At 32.9% G+C, this 15,069-nt stretch overlaps 1 protein-coding gene across 7 annotated transcripts; it reads left to right on the top strand.

Annotated features, from left to right (window-relative positions):
* The first annotated feature begins 5,554 nt into the window (after window positions 1-5,554).
* Window positions 5,555-14,566, top strand: LOC123924708 (rho GTPase-activating protein 7-like). 7 transcript variants are annotated; one of them, XM_045977670.1, is made up of 21 exons: window positions 5,555-6,301; window positions 7,147-7,183; window positions 7,530-7,606; window positions 7,861-7,931; window positions 8,016-8,239; window positions 8,568-8,687; window positions 8,775-8,852; window positions 8,936-8,991; window positions 9,083-9,152; window positions 10,032-10,119; window positions 10,260-10,503; window positions 10,594-10,815; window positions 11,219-11,560; window positions 12,156-12,205; window positions 12,382-12,442; window positions 12,525-12,608; window positions 12,903-13,016; window positions 13,103-13,272; window positions 13,375-13,444; window positions 13,704-13,907; window positions 14,049-14,566. In XM_045977670.1, exons 1-21 carry the CDS (start codon window positions 6,248-6,250, stop codon window positions 14,232-14,234), a joined length of 2,622 nt encoding a protein of 873 aa, XP_045833626.1. In that variant the 5' UTR covers window positions 5,555-6,247; the 3' UTR covers window positions 14,235-14,566. The 7 variants fall into 7 exon arrangements, with proteins under 7 accessions (XP_045833626.1, XP_045833627.1, XP_045833624.1 ...); XM_045977671.1 differs by having other exon boundaries at window positions 5,644-6,301; window positions 11,222-11,560; XM_045977668.1 differs by having other exon boundaries at window positions 5,659-6,301; window positions 13,677-13,907.
* Window positions 14,567-15,069: the final 503 nt, after the last annotated feature.

Genomic DNA, 15,069 nt, shown 5'->3' with positions numbered 1-15,069 from the left:
GGACACAGGTTCGAACTCACATCTTTGCACCGCGCGTATGTGAGTTTATCTATTATTAGTCTCTTTAGAAATACAAAAAGATGCATTTGGTTACTCTGAATCTTAATCTCAATAATCAATTGTAGTTAGTAGTAACAACTAGTAAAGATTTTGTGCAGATGTAAGAAGGGAAAAAAAAGGTATAAAATTGTATCACATATCATTAACGAGTACATTTTTAAAATAGGTAGATATCTCCCTCATCATGTTTTATAACATCTAATTTTACACCGTCAATCAATCAAAACCATATTTTTTGCCACATCATTCTACTTTTTTGACATAACATGGAAGGTTGAACCATTTTTATTGATTGTCGGTGTAAAGTTAATTTACACAGGCAATATGTGTCCTTTAAACTCATTTTATAATATTGTACTATCACATATCATTAGGTTTATGTATTTTTTGAGACCATGAAGTAAGTATATTTAAGAAGACTGTGGAAGTATATATATTCACGAGATGCCACCGAGAGAGGCACAATATGCTTCTTCACATCACATGATATTGTCCTTCTCACAACATTGCATTAAAAGACCAGACAATGAGACAAGACAAGAATCTCTCTCTATATGTATATATAAGCTTGTTCTTATTCCCACATTCTCAAACTTCCTTGCTTTGTCCAATCCCTTTTCCTTACCCACACCCATATTGCAAAGGGTACTCCAACCATATATAAACATTTTATATAATATAAAGATAAACATGAAATTACAAAAATAATATAATTTTCGAAGTTATTATAATATTTTCATCTTTATTAATTTAATCGGGAATGTAAGATACTTGGTGGTGACAGTTTATAAAGTGTCAGTTTAGTCGTAAAAGTTCAACATTGTAACTTCAAGGATATAGTTTAAGTGATGGCCGCGCCAAATTTGATTTGCGAATAAATTTAGACATTAAAATAACTTAAAGTTTGAACCTTCTTCTCATTCTTGAAGAAGGTGCACACTATTTTCGGATAGTCAATGATCCATTACAAGTATTTTGAGATTCCATTACAAGTCAAGTCAAACTTAAATTGAAACTACGTCGTATTTGTCAAAATTGTGGCGAAAATTCACGATAGTACAAAAGTTTGGTATTGTAGCGTCTCATAAACAACGGTAGTAGATGCGCATTTTAAAAATACAGACAGCTTAACCAAATAGACAATTTGGTTGTTTAATGAATCATATTTTTTGTTAAAAAAATAAAATAAAATACCCTCTCATTAATGATCCCTTATCAAAGCAATGTTTGGTAGTGTGGCTATATGTAGAAAACAAACTACATAATACATATGCACATTGTTTTAAAGATTGAAAATGAATAATGAATTAGGACCACCATTGATTTGATGGTGTCTAATGTATGTGGTTGATAAGTGATGTTCCATAAAGCTACCCAAAAGACAAAGGCTGGCTAATGTAAACAACTCTTTCTTCCTTTCCTTGTTATAACCGAACATGACAAATTGTCCAGAGCAGCATATACCACAATAGGACTCAAATTAGTTTTCAATTCTTAATATTAATATTTATATTAATGGATTTGTTGCAGTATAAGCTAAGGTTCAATAAATGAATGATGATTTTTAACTTTGACTCCTTTCATAATGAAACAATAAAAATAATAAAGGATAGTAGGAGCAGCCCCTCCTAGTATAAAGCTACAAACAATTATGTGATCTATCTATATATCTATATGTATAATGTTTCATTTTCAACCGACCATAAATTGATACAAATAGTAATGTTAAAAGTTACTTGTATGTTCAAAACTCAATATGTCGGTTTTAGTTAACAAAAAAAAAGGCTCAATATATCGGTTCAATCCGGTGAAGCTCCTCCCTCGCGACATTAGTATCAGAGACTCGCATTTGAGGGTAGATGTTGAGATCGATCAAGTGTAAGTTAAGTCTCACAATAGTTAAAAGAGTTGAGCTAGGTTGAACATTTTATAAGTGAGAAAATCCATAAACTTAATGCCTTAAGGTTTTAGGTGAAAATGTAGTATCAAAAATCACTTGTGTAATTGATCAAGGTTAATATATCGGTCCAACCCGATAAGACTCTCCCCTCACATGCCAACATTTTAAAAGGGTTAGGAGATTAAACATTAAATTTATTAGGTTATCTATCTTATAAATTCAACTCTTAAAAACATGTTTCATTGTCAATCTACCTTTAATTGGACTTTTATATTTTTATTGTGGAAGTGCGCTTTTGTATCATTGCCTTACTGTCATGATGATTTTAAGGAGTGAATCCATTTAATTTGGATAGTTCGAAATTATTTATAAATAAATCAAGATAAAAATGCCTTTTTTATAAATTTTACAAAAAAATTATTTAATTTCACACATTAAAAATAGTGTGGGTTTCGTAAAAAAAATTAATAATGTGGACAATATATACTTATATCAAAGACTTTAGAACTATTATAAAATCTTCACAAGTCACAACGTATGAACAACAAAATTCATTTCTCTCCTGATAAAATTAAGCTTATAATTTTGAAAAAAAAAATTATAAAAAAATTATTGTTGCAATTTATTTACATATTTTAATTTAACTTTTTGCAATGCGATGAGTCAGTATTATTAATTTTCAATATATAAATATATACTGTTATATGTTGACTAAAAAACCACTTATTAATGAAATTAAGCTGATACCTACAGCAGTAGCAAGATGCAGTAGTTGTGAAAAAGTAATTGATCAATTTTTTTAATCATATATAGTATACATTGTGTGTATAATCTATTCCAATATTATTGTAGGTGTTGATCAATGATCATAGAGCTTACAGCTTAGTGATCATGTGCAGAACAGAAGTAGCAATCACGGATATATGGAGATGAACATGGAGATATAAGAAATAAGATATTCCTACAACATTATCTCTAATTAATCTGTTTATTTTATCCACATGTAATTACAAAATTTAAAAGAGTTATATATGTTTTTAATTTCTATAAAATAATTTTTTTTTATTTTAGTTTCTATTTAATTTATTGATAATTTTAGTTCTTAAATATTGCAGTTTGTAGAAATAATATGTTTATTTTAAAAAACTTTTACAAAAAATAGATATATTTAATCCCTCGAAGTAACAACTCGTGATAATTCGTGTCTGTTAAGGAACAAATTCACGCCAGAGCCAGGAATTTTTCTTAGTGTGGGCACCAATTTTATACTTTCATATACATCAAATGTTTAAGGATTAGAAATTGATGAGTGGTCTGAACTTGTCTTTTTTTTAAAAAAAATTTCCATTTAATTCCTTTTTTTAACAAATTAAAACTATGTTCAAATGATACACATATATAATATATAGAACTCAAATCATATGCAATAATTCCAATAAAGCACTATCAAACCCTAACAATAAAATAAATTAAATTGATAGTAAGTGGTTAAATAGAGGTACTATATGTTGATAGTAAGTTGTTGTTATAATATAGAGATAGATATTTAATTCATAGTCGGTGGTTAAATATTTAACAATTTTTCAGTTTAATAGAGTCGAGAACCTTAACCTCACAAATCTTTAATAGAGACTTAATTGGGTTTTAATTTTTTTTTTTTAAGTAATTGAGTTTTTAATTAAAAATCTTTTAAAGTGGATTCTGCGATTCTTAATATTCAACTTTAGGTGTGGTGGTGGTTTAGAGTGAAATTTAAGGACTTCGTTTGTAGTTTTTACGTGTGATATTCAAACTCCTTATTTTGTTTGGGGGTTACGTAACGTGCTTCTCTTTTTGGCACCGTGACTTTTTGGCTTGGTGATTTTGTTGTAATTTGATTTTGCTTAACCTCTGCATTAAAAAAATAGAGTCGGAAACCTTTTTAAAATATTAGTAATAATCTTTAAGACTTATTTAAGAGCATCCTACAAAATTAGAAACTAATTTGGTGGTTTATTGAAATATGGATCCTATTTTTTACTTAGAATTAAAAAATAAATATTCACCCAAAAAAAAATGGGTTTGTTGAATTGTATTTAAATAAAATAAATCTTTTAATTGCCTTTTATATATTTGACGTGTGTGGGTTGTGTGTGATAGGTTACTTTGAATTGATAATGAGTGAATGTAAAAGACTAGTTAAAATATCAACACCTCATAATATACTAGAACTAGTACAAGTATATAAATAAATTTTTCAAAAAAATTGTGCAGGTAGGTGCGCACACAACACCCAACCTGCCTCCGTCCCTGAATTCATGTACCACTAACCCCAAACACAACAAGTAGAAAAGGCTCTTTCGAGCCAAACAAACTAAGATGCAATGAATTAGATACGACACACCCAACACATTGACGATAGGTCTTGAACAGAAACGGATCCAGGAAATGCCAACCATCTGGATATGAGATGAGATGCATCCATCCTTCTCACACCAAGACGACATAAACAACTACCGCAACAACGAATTAACAACACCAACCGACCATTTTTTTTAACAAATCCGGGTTTAGAAAACCAACACCATTCGTGACTAACAAATTAAGCCCAAGCGAACAACCATGAACATAGAAGGTAAGTGAACCGGCTGCGGCATCGCATCGGCTGTTAAGTGACCACGAAGGGTTGATGACCCACATTGGAGTTGAAAGGTGAAGTAGAGAATAATGAAGGATCACACCTTGTCGCCTCAACTGAAAGTGCAAGTTACATCTTGCCATATCTAAATTTGGATTTGAAAGGTGGTGGCGGTTGTAAGAGAGGCGGTAAGAAGAGAAAGGATAGAGGAAAGTTGTGAGAAGAGATAAAGTTTCAACATCAATAATTGATAAAAAAAATAAATCAATGAGAACAACATCAAACGACAAAATATATTAATATACAAATGTGATTATATTCAATTGACAGAAATACATATGTCTCAAAATTTGTAACGTTGACGACGTCAAAATCATTAATTGATATTTGGACTTAATTCAAACCAATCTTTCATAATTGTACCAATTTTTGCCTAACATATATATAGGATTCCTTCTATAAGTTCTATTATTTGTGTACTTTTAAGCCTCACATAGTTTTAGGTTCTCACCTTGCATTAGACCAACTTTGTTTTGTTTGTTCTTGAGAATGCATTGGATCAACTCTACTTACTCTCTGAGTGAAGAGTATACACGCACATGAAATCTTCCTAGCAGAGGTTTAAGTTTTTTTTGGACTTATTTCAAAAAAATTGGATTCATTTTGACTTATTTTAATGTGATGTCTTCCACTAATAATTAAATAAACCAATTTTAAAAAAAAAGTACATAAATTGAGTCAAAAAGAATAAATCAATTTTTTTTTGAAAAAAAAAATCAATAAATATATCAATAATTCAAATAATATTTATTTTGGTTGATTCTTTAATTAATGTTTTCAGACAGTGATTTAAATATTGAAGGTAAAAAAATAAAAGAAGTGGATGAATTTTTGAATTAACAACACAACAAACAAGACACACCAAAATCCAAATCCAACCATTCTTATGAAACAAGTTTAGGTAACATTCATAATTAAATTTATTTTTACAGCCACTAACCCTGTAATGTTGGTGACGTGGCAACTCCTCATTGGTCAGTTACCTGACAAGACTTAAACTTGACTATATCAGACCTATTACTCTCTCTCTCTCTCTATCACTTTCTCTCTCTACCCTTCTTTCTCTCTCTACCTTCTTCCCAAAAACCACTCTCTTGTGTAGAAGTAGGTAAAAAGCAAAGAACCCTCTTTCATTTTTCTCTGATTTTTCACATTAACATAACTACTGTTCCTTCCTCATCTCACCTAATCCAATAATCGAGAAAAAACTGCGAGAAAATCACTTAGAAAGTGACAGAAAATTCCACCCAAGAAAGGAAGGGTCATCATTTCATCATACATACCCTTATACCCTTTTGTGTTATTCTCAAAAGGGTATTAACAAGTTTGGATTTTTATTGATGTGAAGGGTGAATCTGATGTTAACATTGAGTACTAAGTAGTGAAAGTCTGTAGCTTTTTTATTAGATCTCAGTGATTTTGGTTTTGTTGATGTTGGTGTTGGAGCTTGGTTTTGGATCTCTTTGATGGGTTGATTCATTAGGGAACAAAGATTTGTTTTTTTTGGTGTTTGGAAATTTTAAGGATGTTTTGAATGTTGTCTTTTTGAGGTTGATGGTTTTTGAAATTAGTGGCAATGACAATGTTGGTTCATCAGTGAAATTGTGGAAATGTCTGCTTCTTTAGCTGCTTTTGAGAGACCTAGGCCTGGGGCTTCTAATACGGTATGTTTTCTTTTGGAGGGAATTTATCAGATTCAACTATTTTTTACTTTTTTTGATGAGAAAAATTTATATTTTGAGGTAATTGGGATGTGAGTTTGAGTATGAAGTTGTGAATTTTATAAGGGGTTGTTGATTTATTGATTGAATTAGGAGCATTTGGTTTGATTTGTGTATGTGTTAGTTTTGTTGATAATGTTGTCAAATGAGTGAAGGAAGTGAAGGAAGTTGAGTAGAGATTTCGGTTTTCGCCTTTTCGGGTTTAATTTCATTGTTTAAGTGTTGAGGCTGGATGAGGAACTGTGTGCAGAGTGTGTTTTATTATAATTAGGATTTTTAATTACATAAGAAGCTTATAATTAGCTTAGCATATGTTTGGTTTTGTGTTTTCATCGTGATTTCATCGAAGCTTCAAAACTAAGGTTCAACGGCAATATGGTTTATCACGTGATTTTGGGGAAGGTGCCGCAGAATCAAACATATGAATAGTGTGGTTAAATTTTACTCAATATGGTTTTAGCACCTTACATTCATCTTTACCTGTTAACTGTTGAATTTAAGAAGTTAGTACAAGTTTGGAAGATGAAAGTATATAAACAAATAGATTGACTAGTGAGACAAGTAGAAAAGCAAATGTAGGAAACACGAGGAAAGCAAGTAAAATTATACATGGTAATTGACATGAATGAACAAGATATACAGAATCTGATTGATGGTAATCTTAGTATTTCCTTTTTTCCCCTTATGTGGTACTATTGGTAATCACTTAAGGGTAATTTGTTTAAGGTATGTATTTCGGTCATAATCGTTTGATTTGTGGTTATTTCTAACACATTAATGTTTTGCAGGTTTTCAAAAGTGGCCCACTTTTCATATCTTCAAAAGGTTGGTATCCATATCTCGTCCTCGGCATTTACTTTTTACAAGGTTTTAAATCTTGGTAATAGCTGTGGTCGTGTCCCGATCTTTGTTCTTGCATTATATAAAATCACGGTCAGATGCAACTAATGTGGCTGAAATCGTGGTTGTGTAGAATCTTCTAAAACCTTGATGTCGCAGCCGCAATTATAGTTGATGACCATTTATTAGAACTATAACCTGATTCTGCTTGTTTCTTTCCATTAGGCTCGAGATTAGAGCATGGATAAATGATGTTTTTAATATGTTGGTAGTTCCTGTTTTCTGTCGATGTTGTAATATAGGAATTCATCAATTCTTTCCTATTTTGTAGGAATTGGCTGGAAGTCCTGGAAGAAGCGGTGGTTTATACTTACGCGCACATCATTGGTTTTCTTCAAAAATGATCCTGTTAGTATCTCTCAGATCTTTCCTATCATTCTTAAGATATTTTCTTCGGTATTTTTAGTGTCTTTTTTGTTGTTCTGTATGTTGCAAATCTCTAAGCGATCGGTTAAGCTTACTTGATGTATAAACATTTTATGGATAACCATGAACAATACCATACTTTTTTTAACTTATTTGGTGCTTTCGTGTTTTAATCAGTACATTGGAATTACTTCTTCCATCATCTTCGACTGAATTTTCTTTGATTGATTATGTAGAGTGCCCTTCCACAGAGAGGTGGGGAAGTAAACCTGACATTAGGCGGTATTGACTTAAACAACTCAGGGAGGTATGTTTAGTAGCTTAATTTGTTATTTTGCTGTGGTTTTAAATTTTGATGATTTGTTTTAAAATTGTGAATTTTATTTTTCAGTGTTGTTGTTAGAGAAGACAAAAAGCTGCTCACAGTATTATTTCCAGATGGGCGCGATGGTCGAGCGTTCACCCTTAAGGCGGAGACGTCAGAAGACTTGTTCGAATGGAAAACAGCTCTTGAACAAGCCCTTGCACAAGCACCAAGTGCCGCCCTTGTTATGGGACACAATGGGATTTTCAGGAATGATACAACCGATTCCATCGAAGGGTCTTTCCATCAATGTTCGTACTCGTCATTAATTGAATCTTGTTTACTTGTTTTTAAGCTGATAAACTAATGTTTTCTATATGGCCTTGTTTATATAAACAACCTAATTAAGCACTTATAACATAAAAGCTTATCATATAAGTGCTTATGTATAGGGTATTTATGCAATGAAAAATAAAATAAATTCAAACCGTTTTCATAAGCTATCCTGTAGAGCTTATGGGAAATAAGCTGAAAAATACATATTGGTTTGTGCATATTTTTGTTATTGTAGTTTTTTATATAGATATAGCAAACAGCTTGTTTAAGTCATTTTCACTATATTTCTTCTCGTGCTTCCAGGGAGAGACAAGCGTCCTGTTAAGTCGTTGGTTGTTGGAAGACCGATTCTGTTAGCATTGGAAGATATTGACGGAGGTCCATCTTTCCTTGAAAAAGCTCTTCGGTTTCTAGAGAAATATGGTAAGAGTGAAAAAAAGAGCTCCCAGTACATGATGATCATACTGCAATCGACAAACACTGTTAAATGCAAGAAACATGTTTTTGCAGGAACTAAAATTGAAGGAATACTGCGGCAGTCTGCAGACGTTGAGGAAGTAGATCGAAGAGTTCAAGAATATGAGCAAGGTAGTAAGTAGTAACAAATTTCTTAAATGCCGTATGCAATATGAAACTTACGACGAGTGCCTTATTTTTACTGATATTTCCAGGAAAGGTCGAGTTTGATGCAGATGAAGATGCCCATGTTGTTGGTGACTGTGTTAAGGTATTAATACTAGTTTTGATAATTGGTCATCGAATAAAAAATGTGAGATTATGCATTTTATTGAATTACTTTCCACTTGGTTAATTTACAGCATGTTCTAAGGGAACTTCCCTCTTCTCCAGTTCCAGCTTCATGCTGCACTGCTTTGTTGGAGGCTTATAGTAAGTTTAGCTTTTTGTTTATTTCCTTTATAACAATATGCTTTTTAAGAATAAATGGTTAGTCTTATGAAATGTTGCGGATTCTTCTGTTTGGTTTCACTCTTTATATTGGTTCTTATGATTTGTTAGATAACCGAATTAGCTATTAGGTTGCTGTTCAAAATTCCACGTTCAGTGTGATATGGCTTGAAAGATGTTCATAAGTGGGCGACATCTCTCACCTAACAAATTGGTTTGTAAGGATGAGTTAGTCCAAATTCAAAATTTAAGATGGTATCAGAGTGTATCCAAGATCAATTTGACCTGTTATCGGGCCACTTGGGTCATGCTCTAGATGTTTTGTCCTGAGTGTGACGTAGTTTTTCCTATTCTTTCTAATAAAGTAGCAAGTTCCTAACATGATTCCACTCTATGTTAACAAAAATACTTATTTTGAGACAACCTAGATTAGTCATGTGATTAGAATTATGGAATGGACTTGGAAATATTATCAATGTTTGTTATGGATAAATAAATCGTGGCAAGAACTATTCTTGTAGGTACTAGAAATATATTGCGCCTTTTCTGCACAATTTCTAGACTGTGCTCATCGTTTTAGTGCGATTTCTCTAATGTGTTGTTGTATATGTGGGAAAGACACCTTTTGTTCTAGTGAATGAATTCATATAAGCAAAATGTGTCTTTTTTATACAGCGATTTTTATCATGAAGGATTTGGTAAAAACCGAAAGGCCAAATGTGTTGTTATGTCCTAGACTTTCATTTTGGAATCTTACCTTTTTCCCCTCACCTCAAACGTCAACTTTACTGCATATTGTCTATGATCTAGTATTTATACTTATGGAAGTTGATATCATTGTTACTATTTTTATTTTATTAGAAATTGATCGCAAGGAAGCTAGGATTAATGCAATGCGCTGTGCTATATTGGAGACCTTTCCAGAGCCAAATCGACGTTTGTTACAAAGGTCCTATCTCTCTCTCTCTCTCTCTCTCTCTCTCCTCTCTCTCCTCTCTCTCTCTCTGCCAAAAGGCTCTAGAAAATACATCTCATGTTCTCCTCAGTTTCTGTGAAACTTATGTACTTGTTGTTATCTTACCTTCACAGAATTTTGAAGATGATGCACACGATTGCTTCTCATTCTAATGAGAATAGGATGACTGCTTCTGCTGTTGCTGCATGCATGGCACCCTTGCTCTTACGGCCTCTGTTAGCTGGAGAATGTGAATTGGAGGACGAGTTTGATGCTAGTGGTGATAGTTCCGCTCAGCTTCTTGCTGCCGCTAATGCCGCAAATAACGCTCAAGCAATTATTACCACTTTGTTGGAGGAGTACGAAAATGTATTTGATGTATGAAATTCTCAACCAACCTGTATTCTTTTGATTAATTGCTTTTGTATTTGTTATCTATAGAGCCTAATTTCTATCTGATGTTTTCAGGAAGAAAATATACAGAGATGTTCCATTTCAGCTGATTCTCGAGTTGAAAACAGCGGGACTGAAGATTCGACCGATGATGATAATATAGATGTGAAAGAAAATGGTTACCATGATGCAGAGAATGAAAATGATCAAGAGACAGATGATGATGCTGACCGTGTTCACAGTGGAAAATTAAGCGAAAGTAGTGGTTATGCTGGCAGCGATCTTTATGATTACAAGGTTATCTTCTGCCGCATCCTATTTCATCCCTTATTATAATCCTGTGTCTGATGTCTTTTTATTATCAAACCAAAATAAGATCTTGTTTGGATAAACAACTTAATTAAGCGCTTATAACATAAGAGCTCATAACATACGTGCTAATGCATAAGTTATTTCTATAATAAAAAGATAAAATACAGTCAAACTGTGTATATATAAGCTATAATCTGTTGTCATAAGCTATCTTTGTGAGCTTATGGAAATAAGTTGAAAAATGCGTATGGACGTGTCATAAGTTGTTTCCATAAGCTCTCCTACACTGGTGCTTATGTCAGGAGATAAGCTCAAATGAGTCGATCCAAACTGGCCCTAAGTATTCCACTTCTGTTCACTTTTACTAATTTTTTGTATGCCCCTGCAGCAGGCATTTGGAGGAGATGATTCCGACGTTGGATCATCGACTAGTAATCATGCGAAGGCTGAAAATTCAAATCTAAATGCTGTTCCTGATATCCATCTCTCTGAGGATAAAAGCAAGCAAAGAAAGGGCAATGAGAACTCAGTTGATGAGATGGATCCGCCAATTGTGTTGCCTTCCACTGAATCTTACCGTTCCATGGGTGAGATTTTATCTTCAATGGACCCCGGCAACCATTTACCTGTGATTGAGACGCAATCAGGTTCGGGAAAGCAAACTAGTAAAGCTAGTGGTGGCACTAGCTTCAGTAGTACTAAGCGGTCTTCGTTCTGGGGAAGGAGCAATGTGAGTTTGTTATCATTTTGACCATTTATTTTCTAACAACTTTATAGGTGACATAAACTCACATTGTGAATATAGAATGCGCGTTGTTATTAGATTTAGGGACAATTCTATTTTTTCTGTTTGAAACATTTGTTGCAAGAGACTTTTATGCGACATTAATAATACGCTTGCTATGAGCTGGCAATTAAGTTATGCTGACATAGGGCCTGTTTGTTACATTTCTTTTTGAATAATCTCTTTTAGGAGTTTTAATCCGTTTATTATAGAATTTTTTTTAAATGAAAGTGGAAAAAAAAAATTCTAAAAACAACTTCAAATTAGAAGCTGTTTTATGTAGCTTCGCTTGAATTTTTTTTCGATAACTGCTTTTTTTCAAGACTGGTTTTCATTATGGTAAACAAACACAATAGCTTCTATGTTTTCAAAATTAATCTCTAAATTATTGAATATCAAAATCACTTTTTTATAATTTGCAACAGACACTTAATATCATAATATGTTTGCAGTGGATCAAAACTAGTATTTGCTGCCTAGTTTTCTAGTTGTGGTCCTACCTTCAATATTTAGCATCTGATAATTTTTCTGATTTAAACAGCCAAGGAAGTCACCGTCAGTGGAATCAGTTGATTCTTCTGGAGAAGAGGAGTAAGATTCTTAGCTTTGAACTAATCTTTTCCTTGGTAGAATGTGATTCTTGATAGAGTTTATAAATATTTTTAGATACTTCTTTGGATTATGCGATTTTCTTTACACGTCGCTTTTTTCTCACTTTGTAATTTTACCACGAGAAAGTATAAACATAATACTTTTGATGTTCGCAGGCTTGCTATTCAGAGGCTAGAGATTGCGAAAAATGATTTGCAACACAGAATTGCAAAGGAGGTATGCTTATTTTCTAGCTTATTTTGTCATATCACATAATGTTGATGGTATGTCTCTAATGGAGTTGGCGTTTTCATTTTAGGCAAGAGGCAATGCAATTTTACAAGCAAGCTTAGAGAGAAGGAAACAAGCTCTTCATGAACGGCGCTTGGCACTTGAGCAAGATGTAATCATTTTCTATATATTTACATATTTCTCAATATGAAATGTGACACTTATTTGATTTGCTGTTTCGACCTGCAATTTGCTGTCAGTTTTCTACGCTGCAGGCGATTTCTAGGACACTCCTTCGCTTTTATTACTACTTTAAATTGATTGAACCCTTGACTTAAAATTGCTTGAAATATTGTAAAATAAAAATGGCTTCTATATGAATTTTGCATGTGTATTTACAATCTATGCAAGCCTTGTAATGAGATCATAATAATTGATACCTTTTTTGTCCCTCCATAAACAACAGGTTTCAAGATTGCAAGAACAGTTGCAAGCTGAGAGAGATCTTAGAGCTGCATTAGAGGTTGGTTTGAGTATGTCTTCGGGACAAATTTCCAATTCACGTGGCATGGATTCAAAGGTATTTTATTCTTATAAAACTCTTTTTTCTTCCCTTTTGATTGCTTTCATAGTTCACATAATCTTACGAATTCTACTTATATAAAGACAAAGGCCGAGCTAGAAGAGATTGCACTTGCTGAAGCTGATGTGGCTAGGTTGAAGCAAAAGGTTGCGGAACTTCACCATCAACTTAATCAGCAAAGACAGCATCACTATGGCTCGCTTACTGATGTGGGCAGTGATCGATACCAGCATGCCCAAAATCTTCCTCAGCCGTGAGTATATATGCAGACATAGGTTATCTTTAAGCGTTCCGTGGAAAAAAGTTATTATTTGAAAACTTTGTGAACTTATGTAAGGTTATCTTTCTTATGCAGGAGATTTCTTCAGCAAGATTTTGATTCAACCCTTGCCTTCGTTAATCATGAAAGGAAACAAAGGACTGAGGTATGTCTTATTTCTCAAAACAAAAATAAAAGTAATTCGGAATGAAAAGGTTTGTTTATAAAAATAGACTCGTAGTTTTATCTTCACCTCTATCAACTTTTGTAAATATTAACATGCAAATATTCGTGATCCATCTTGTACTGTTTGTTCTTTTTTGTGATAAAATTAGTTCATTTCTCGTGAATGGTATATTCTTTATGGTTTTGAGGACTCTTGCTTCGATATAACACAGGCAAAATTTGGCTTTTCATTTCATCAGGAGAGTGTTCTTGGTAATGATTGGAGAAATATCAAAGGACAAGTATTGGCTTCTGGTAATGGTAGTAGGCAACCATCTCGGAAGCCGTTTATAGATTCAAGTCCTAGTGATTCGAAAAGCACTGAGGCATCGACAAGCATGTCTGTAGATGAGCTCGGTGTTGTTGATTCCGGCTCAGTGCCTTCCACATCAAGGGCAGCAGAGGTAAGAATTAAAGTCGATCTTGTCTTTAGTAGCTTCTCGTGAAAATCATTTTTGATAGGTGATTTTTATTATGGTAAACAAATACAATAACTTATACCTTTCTTATAAATCTGAAAAATACTATTCATTAATTGGTTTCAGGTGGGAGAATATGGTAGACATCCATCTGTAGCATCTTCAACATTAGTAGAGTTAACGACCCGTCTTGATTTTTTCAAGGAAAGGCGTTCACAGTTGATGGAACAGCTTCATAACCTTGACTTGAACTATGGTTCTACAACTTCACAAGACATGGTCTACAAACCAACATCACCATCATGGAGTTAACTGGCTAAATAACAACATAATAATAATCCTTGGTGAAGAATTTTGTATATCCTTTGACTCATTGCATATATATATTTGTATCCTTATCCTTTGTGGTCCATGTATTGCTTCATTTTCTTTGTTCCTATGAAATTTATTTTCTCTTTTGGTAGTGAAAGTTTGTTGTTGGAGTTGAAATGAAAAGCTTTCATTTTGGTCACACTAGTTTTTGTTTGTTTCTTTAGGGGAAGTTTGTGGTGTAATTATATGTTATGTCAATAGATAGATTGGAGAATTTTGCTGTTGAACAAAACAACTTCAAATGAGGAAATATTGGTAACCTTTTTGTCAAATTCTTTGTATGCAAATATACAATTTGCTAGTAATGCCAATCTATATGGAAATGATTATGTTATGCTCTTCTTTTTAGTCATAAATATTTTTCATTATTATGAGACGAAAAGGAAGAATCAACGTTACATTTTACATGTCCACCAGACAGTTTTTGCGAAATGCAAATTGAACTAGATTGTTGGTCTGAAACTGGCGTAGCAGCAATATTTTGGAATTTACTCCACTCTTGCAACATATTATTAACACGAGAGAAAATAAAACGTTGAATATCCATAATATTATTCTAGATTTGATTGTTTTGTTGGTTTCAAATAATCCAAAGAAAGAAATGGATTCTCATCGGTGCATTGTTGGCTGCCGAAGTTGCAGCTAAATATGAGTTGTTGGATTTGATCATTAGATTCAATTAGAAATAATATAACACAATGGAATATGTAATTCATTTCATGAGGCTAAAAAACAAAAGAGAACTTTACAAAATACTTTGCTCATTAGTGTTCAT

Source organism: Trifolium pratense, linkage group LG4, assembly GCF_020283565.1.
Source record: "Trifolium pratense cultivar HEN17-A07 linkage group LG4, ARS_RC_1.1, whole genome shotgun sequence".
NCBI lineage: Eukaryota > Viridiplantae > Streptophyta > Magnoliopsida > Fabales > Fabaceae > Trifolium > Trifolium pratense.
The sequence above is the reverse complement of the archived record's forward strand: the minus strand, read 5'-3'. Positions and strand labels throughout refer to the sequence as shown.